General features: G+C 42.0%; 1 protein-coding gene across 1 annotated transcript in view; it reads left to right on the forward strand.

Moving 5' to 3' along the window:
* The first annotated feature begins 5,976 nt into the window (after positions 1 to 5,976).
* The window catches only part of htr7c (5-hydroxytryptamine (serotonin) receptor 7c), a 24,074-nt gene continuing 21,806 nt past the window's right edge, over positions 5,977 to 8,244 (forward strand). The window contains exon 1 of the mRNA XM_030791716.1: positions 5,977 to 6,443. Coding sequence (XP_030647576.1) covers positions 5,977 to 6,443 — 467 coding nt within the window. The remainder of the gene's footprint in view (positions 6,444 to 8,244) is intronic.

Consider the following 8,244-nt stretch of genomic DNA (forward strand, 5'->3'; position numbering starts at 1 on the left):
GTCATCGACCTAAGTGTCTGCAGGGAAGGGGGAAGAGAATGAGACAGCGTAGGTACATTTTACTTCAGCGTTACATGATAAAATCTTATTTGACTTTAACGTAGCTACTTTGACAGTGACTGAATTTCAGCAAACTGCATCTAACAAAAAAACAATGTCTATATCAAGAACTCAGATTTGCCCTATAATGAATATATATCCATTTTCAGAGCGAAAAAAAGACAGACAAATTCTTGGTTTGGTTACATATCTTTTTTTTTTTTCAGTAGCAAATATCTGACAGCTATGTTAGCTGTTCATGTCCTTCAGAATTTAGTGAGGGAAATGACTGTTCGAAAATCGCTAGTTTTTCAGAGCATTCATTCACCTCTAATATTCACTTAACTTTGCGACAGTATTAGTAATAAGCAAATCTACAATCTTGTCATGTCACGGCGGTATTTCCAGACAAAATAAAATGTTAATTTGGTAGTAAACTGATAAATTTCCGTTGGCAAGTTAGCATGCTAATGTGATTTAGACCACTTCCACTACATAGGGCGCGAAATCCGACATAGCTAGCTGTCAATTAACAGTGGCAGTTAAATTGCATGCAAATCCATTTTGCATTTAGGAAACATATGTAATAATCGTAATGTAATAATCAACATAATCTTCATTTTAAAAACGTAAAGCCACCAACAAACAAAAAATTACCATTTGTTTTTCATGGAATATAAACGTGCTCAATTGATTCCAAGTAGAGAAAGCCCTCTGGTTGCACTAGCGTCGTTGCTCTTTGAAATTTGATGATATTGTCTTCAATACGCCCACTTTGCACGTATACGACCTCCTTCAGATTAAATGAGATTCGTTGCTGTAACATGATGGACTACTTTGTGTTGCAATGCGTAGTAATACCATTTGCAATTAACTTGGGAGTAACCACATTTGTTGTATTACGTATCTCTCCGCAAAACCGCACAAATTTCACTAGTGTTGAGAAACTGATATCCGGTTTAAGTAGTTTATTATTTAAAACACTTCCAGTTGGTTTTCCATCTGTCATCACTGTCATACAGACAAACAAAGCCCCACAGAGTTGTCACTCTCAGTGCTTACATGGGTTCTTAGTTATGCAACCACAGTAAACTCTGTGTTACTGAACTGGAGGGAATATACCCACTGTTCAGAAGTCAGGATCTCACTGTGCGATCACAAGGGTACCAGACATTCGGTCTGAGGCAAAACATTTGTATAAAAAGAAGTTAAATTTAAATTGAATAAAAGAAAACACACATTCTGCGGTGGCTGGTGATTTACTGTATTCCATTTTTTAAAAATGTCTTTTTTCCCCCGCAGAATAGTTTTATACGTGGAATATACTGTTACAATTTTGTTACTGCCGCATATGCAATAATTCCACCTTCAGTTGTTTTTTTTAAGCTCTTAAACTTCTTTTGAACACATTTCTTATTTCTTAATTCTTTGTGCATATCAGAAAGAAAACAACACTCCAGATGTGATTTGTTAACATGGATTTCTTTTCCAGCTGATCTCCCCTTGATCAGCCTAATTGGGTCATTCTTCCAGACAGAAGAACTTTCAAACAACTGTCTGCAAAGTCCACATGATTCCCAGTAGACTGACCACAACAAAAGATGAAAAAAATAGAAGAAAAAAAAAACCCCTCCATTGTAGGCCACTCACAAGGCCTGAGCAGCGAAGCTGTTTCTACCTTTTCTCCATCTTCATCTTCTTCTTCTTCGGGCCAGGGTGTCTACGGCAGCCCCTGGAGCCATATGGTAAAAAGTGGTGAAATTTGGCACACTGACTGGGGACAGTCCCCTGATTCTTTTCACCAAGTTACATGTCTGCACCTGGAGCACTCTAGCGCCACCAATGGGTCATATTTGGAGGTGCATTTAGGCACATAACTTTTAAACCGTATGCCTGACTTTCAGAAATGAGGTACTGTTGGATTTCCTGGATCCAGCTGAGTTCAGCGCACCCCATGACATCAATTGGATTTTCCGCCATATTGGATTTCATGAAACAGTTTCAAAAATTTTCACAGGCCAGAAATTTTGTCCAATCTTCCCCAAAATTGGCACAGATGATCTTCAGACCAAGCCTCACAAAATATACCAGATAGATTTTTGATTTTTGGAAGTGTTCGTCCATCACAGCCAATCGAAATTGGTTGCGAAGTCGCCAAAACAGAAGTGAGCTCATATTTCAGCAACACTTTGATGCACTGATACCAAACTTAGGATATGGACTCGGGACCTCCTCCTGACATTATTGAACAAAAGTTGCATCTTTTGACCATTGGGGGGCACTGCAAAAAGCAAAACGCATTTTCACATTAACTTTTGATGTGCTTGCCATGAAAACGTAATTCTTGTGTGTGGTTGTATCTTGGGACTAACCCTAACCCAAGACAGGGACAAAAGCATTCGTCCATTACAGTCAATTGAAAATAGCGGTGAAGCTGCCAAACAGGTAGTGAGGTCATAACTCAGCGACGGTTTGATGTATCAAAACCAGACTTTGTACATTCTGAGGAGGCAAAAAATTCTGCGTCATTTGACCTCTGGAGGGTACGGCAATAAGCAAAAATGTGTTTTGGCTAATAACTGTTGATGTGTTTGCCCTAAATAACTGATTCACGTGTCTGGTGATACTGTTGGAGGTTCCAAGGCTGAGAAATGGCAACTTGTCATGTCAGCCTATTGATGCAGCCGCCATATTGGATTTTAATATTTCACAGGCCACAAAGTTTGCCCAATGTTCACCACACTTGGCACAGATGATCTTCAGACCAAGCCTCACATAAGTTATCAGATGGATTTTTGATTTCCAAAACCGTTTGCCCTTCACCGCCAATCGAAATCAGCAGTGAAGCTGCCAAACAGGAAAAGAGGGCATATCTCAGGAACTCTTTGATGTATTGATACCAAAGTTGGTATATGTACTCTGGTCGCCTTCCTGAGGACATGCAGAAAATTTGTCACTTGACCACTAGGGAGTGCTGCAATAAGCAAAAACAACGTTTTGCCTCGTGACCGCTGAGACGTGTATCTCAGTTACACCCAATCTTTGGTCAGCTGACATAAAACTTGCTATCAGTGCTTACAGCCACGCTTTTAACATGATCAGATCATGTTGCCATGGCGACTGCTGGACTGCTTGGCCCCCTCATTGCTGTTTGCAGCTATATTTCTAGCAGTGTATTTAAAGTTTTTTCAAATACACATTAATGTATGGCCTAGGTCTGCAATTAGCAATCTAATGAGGATTAATGGACTGGTTCTCATCCAAAAAGCAAATCCTAAAACTTTTCTGAAATAGTTTTATTTCTTTATTACTTACTTAGAGGTGCAGATGTATTTTTTTTTAAATAGTTTGCTCCCTTAAACAAGGAAATGTCAGAACGTGAGTGCACCTCTCTCTCTCTCTCTCTCTTTCTCTCTCGCTCTGTTTTTTTTTCTCACACTCCCCTCCTGCATAATGCTACCTTGAGGTCAGAGTGAGAAAACAAACAAACATTGATTTTCTTAATGTCATTGAGGTGGCAGTCAGACCACAGACTGTCCTGAATGATAAACACAATTAAAGAGAAAACAGCGGTAATTGAGAGGTGTCATGTAAGGTCATCCACACATTTCTGTATCATTCTCCTGCATTAATTTTTTTATGTAACGCTCCAGCTCTGACACACTAATGTGCATTGCAGTGAGAGAGCTCTCAGCAGTGTGTGAAATTGGCTGGTGGGGGGGGGGGGGGGGGGGGGTTACATTTGGGGAAGCAGTTAGATATCATCTAGTTGGAACAGACTGTAAATGATATTCAAAGATATCATAGTGTATATATGCACATCTGTGCGTGTGAGAGAGAGAAATAACTGCCTTGTCAGCCGTGAATTCTGAATCCCCTGGGAAGACCTGATTTGGGGGTAGATGGATGGAATATTTTGGGGTGGGTCTGTTATGTACATTTCCAAACACATCTCGGCCGTCCATGCAAGTGAATATTTTTGCATGTTATTTTGTCCAGCCTGGATTTCCTTTTGTTTGTTTGTTTTATCACAGTACTCCTCCAGGTTGTTTTTAAAGGGAATCTGAGGACGTTGGGATGGGATGGTGCTCGTGTCCGCGCGGCTGATACCGTCCTGAGTTTAAATGGGACAGTTGGCCCCTGGCGTCCGGGCGGCAGAACCGTAATCTGATGTGACAGTCATCATTACCGTTCTGCCCACCGGGTCGGACAGTGTCGGAATGCCCAGTGAAGCTTGTGCCCAGGAAAGTGAGCATGCATAAGAGTGACGTTTGGGAGAGACCTGGCTCTAGAGCCCGCGGAGGTGACACGGTACAGCTGTTCTCAGACTGCGACGAGCTACTCGCCAAATTATGAGAACCGTATTTTCCCCTGTGTCTCTTCTTGTCTGTCTCTTTTCTCCACTGCTTCATCTTAGATGGCATTTTTCTCACTAATTTAGACTCACCAAAGCTTACATTCAGTCATTCAATGAAAGAAAGAAAGAAGTTAAGTCACCCTCTAATTACTAGGCTACTTAGTTCGCCGTGTTTTTTTTTTTTCTTTTTTGAAAAGATAGGGTCAGAAGTTTACTACATAGTTTTTAGCATGTGAGTGTACTGGAGAAAAGCTTGTAAAGTGCGTTTATGTTGTACTGTCTTGTTATCAACATATTAGATTGTCATTTTAATTTGTCGTAACCTTTTCAGTATTGCCAGATAAGCCTCTCTATGCGTGTTTGAGATACTCAAACAACTGATATAAACTGTGATAACCTCTCTTCTGTCAGAAAAAGTATCATAGATGTACTAAGGCTTGTATTGTATTCATGTCTTCAGCAGGAGCAAAGACGTTAAAATCGTTTGCACAGACAATAGTAACATGATACTGGATAGCTCGGCGTAGCTCTTAGGCTCTGTCCAATCATGGACATGCAGCTGGGAAATCTGACCTATAGAGTTTTAACAGTAACAGTAACAGCACCGCGTGCATGTCTGGAGTCAGTTGAGTAATGAAAGAATATTTCGCTCACTTTCTGCCTGCTGATTGGGAGCTGCTCTACCCATGCATAATTTGTGAGTCAAACTCCCTGAATTTGTTTAATTCAAATGAAAGGAAAGGTGTACTTCACAAGGCGTTGCAATTTAAGTGAGTAGGGTTTGCGCTCAGGTTTTTTATACGGTAAAATATGACAGTGTTCTAACATAATACAAATATCTGCCTTATATTTCACCTGTGAATATAATGCCCTCTCTCCCTGGAGTCTCGTTTGTAATGTTAAGCTCTCTAGCTGTTTCTGTTGATACTAAAACATTTATTCAAACATCGTAAAATGAGAAATGTATAGCAACGCCTGTTTGTGGAATGTTTGGCTAGATACGGGGTCATTTTTAAGTACATCAATGGAAATGGACGCAAATAATTGGATTATAGGAGGGAGGGCGCGCGCACGGAATTGGAAGACGTCCATTTGATAACATTGAAATGCGTGCGCTTCCAGTAATTAGCTCAAGTTCCCTCGTCTGGTTTTGTGCGAGAACAGTGTCGTAGGGAGACGATAATCACATCGCGCTGGAAAACTTCTGGTTTGTCGTCGCTCGGCACCAGGCTACCTGTTTGCTCGGTGTCGCTCGACTCTGCCCGCGCAGACGTCACCTGAAGCAGAACAGTCGTAGACACATCGCTTTTCACTGCGAGCTTTCTCTTTCATCGCCTCGCGCCTCTAGGAAAGCACTGATTTAGTATAAGTTTCTGGGGAAAATTATAACAGAATTCGTCTGTTTAACCGTTTTTTTCCTTTTTACATTTAATCTTTTTCCGTTGAATTCCTTGTTTGCAAGGTAAGATGGGCGGATAACCAATTCAGCCACAGTCAAGTATGCGCTTAAGGGAAACGCACTGTTGGCAAGGTGGCCCTCAGAGCACCACCACCGCGAGCGCCGGTACTTCACCGCAGTAATGTTCAACACTTCGCGATTCGACACTAGTTTCGGCAGCTCAGAATATGTCTCGGAAGTTATCAACGGTTCTTTACGACTTTTTTATAACATCGTCGCGAGTGCCGACCCTACAGCCATGTGGAACGAGTCGTGCGGGGAGCAGCTGCTCGATTTCACCACGGCGGAGAAGATTTTCATCGGAATGATCCTGGCCATCATGACAACGGTAACGGTGATTGGAAATACGTTGGTGGTTATCGCCGTTTGCGTGGTAAAGAAGCTGAGGCAGCCATCCAACTATCTCCTGGTGTCTTTGGCCGTCGCGGACCTATCCGTAGCCATCGTGGTCATGCCGTTTGTGATTGTGACGGACCTGACTGGGGGTAAATGGATGTTTGGGGAAGTCTTCTGCAACATCTTCATAGGGATGGATGTAATGTGTTGTACAGCATCGATTATGACCTTGTGCGTGATCAGTGTGGACAGGTGAGTGTGCGCTGACCACTATCAAGAACGTTTGACTTCATAATCCATCTGTCCCTTTTTATCCATATGTTTATGACGAATAAAGTAATTTTATTCTTCACGCATTCGTTTAATCACGAAAACTTTTCAGCCCAGATCGTGGTTATGTTTTGGGTATCTCCGGGCAGTGAGTTGAATATATGGGGACTTCTAAATCTGAATTTAATGTGGGGGGGGGGGGGGGGGAAAAGAAAAACTCTGGACACACCTGGCAGGCAAGTTACGAAAACCAGCGCCGCGTTATACTAATAGCCTACCCTACGGGTACACGGAGCAGCGCTACACTTCTGACCTTACAGAGACAGAGATACACATATCAGAGACATGGACTTACACAGTGGTAGCTCACTTAATCATTTCTGATGGAGCTGTCAAAACGAAAACAGCCGCCACCTGTGCACACTCCTTCTCTAGCCTATTGAATCCGATCGATGCTACCACCCCCCCACCCCCATCGATAAGTCAGTGCAGTTTTCTGCGTTCCCGCGTGCTCCACGGGGACGTCCAGCACGCGGTCAAGTGATGCGAGCACGGCACAAGTGCACTAAATAAATAATGTGAACGTTTGATTGAACCTTTGCTGGCACTTGGACTTTGATTTGACAGGACCCGTTTAATGGACGGAAGCTGGGAGTTTACTGAGAACAGTAGTTCTGTGTCGTCCAGCACAGGGTAAAACCAGTTTTCATATGTGATTTGTCATTTTTTCATCGTTTCATCATGGCTGCTTTGATGGAGATTGTTGTGGAAGTATGGAGAGTCGACAGTCACAGGCCTGTTCTCTCTTGGGTTTACACAGTCACTACTTTTAATGGCCATCCGTAGTTCCATTACTTCTTTATTTAGCAAAATGATGTTAGGTCTTCTCTGCCTTTCATCAGATCATTATTCTTTCACACTCAGTGAAATTTTTACCTGTAAATCTGTATGAAGCAGTAGAAAAACCTCAGTTCATTTACCCGTTTCTCTTTCTAATGGCTGTGAGAGTCATGTGCCGTTGGTTCATGCTGTAGTTATTATTTGGTCGCTCTAAATTGAAATGACGCGAAAAACTAGCAGGAAGCACATTGCTGCGTGGGCGCTTTATTTGTGAGATGAGTGTGTCTGTGTCTTTTGTGGCCCTGTATACGATGATGGCTTGGAAAAAAAAAAAACAAGTTTTGTGAGATGGTTGATCACTACAGTCATCTTGCGCGAGACTGCGCTTTATTAATCGTCCAGGCGATTGCAGGACAGAGCGCGAGACGGCAGTAAACGCTTCACCAGTAATCCAACATTCGAGAAGAAACTCGAGCGATCAGTCAGACTGTTCTCCCTCACGCGCTTAAATGAAGACTGAACTGAACGACATGGGCAATGATAAGATTATCGTTCTTTCCTCTCTCTCGCTCTCTCTCGATGCCATAAAGCATTACTTGAATTCATTACCACGAGAATTGGTTGTGGCGCCAGTGGAGATCTGTTTGAAGACAAAAGAAAACTAATAGGTATAATATCCATTCCAATGTCATTAAAGATGGAAGAGACACATTAAGATATTAAATCTTAAAACACTGTTTGACATCCGTGCAATTAAGATGGAAAACTTGATTTCTTTAAACTCTTTTTCACAGGGCATGGAGACATTTAATGTTTTCATTATAGCAGATCTGTCTCAACAATTTGTTATGTTTCATTTCTGATGAAACAAGGACGTCCTCAGACTGCTGGTCACACAAAGACTCACAGACTCTTTGTGTTCTTCAGGACCTGCCAACGGGGT

Source organism: Chanos chanos, chromosome 14, assembly GCF_902362185.1.
Source record: "Chanos chanos chromosome 14, fChaCha1.1, whole genome shotgun sequence".
Taxonomy (NCBI): Eukaryota; Metazoa; Chordata; class Actinopteri; order Gonorynchiformes; family Chanidae; genus Chanos; species Chanos chanos.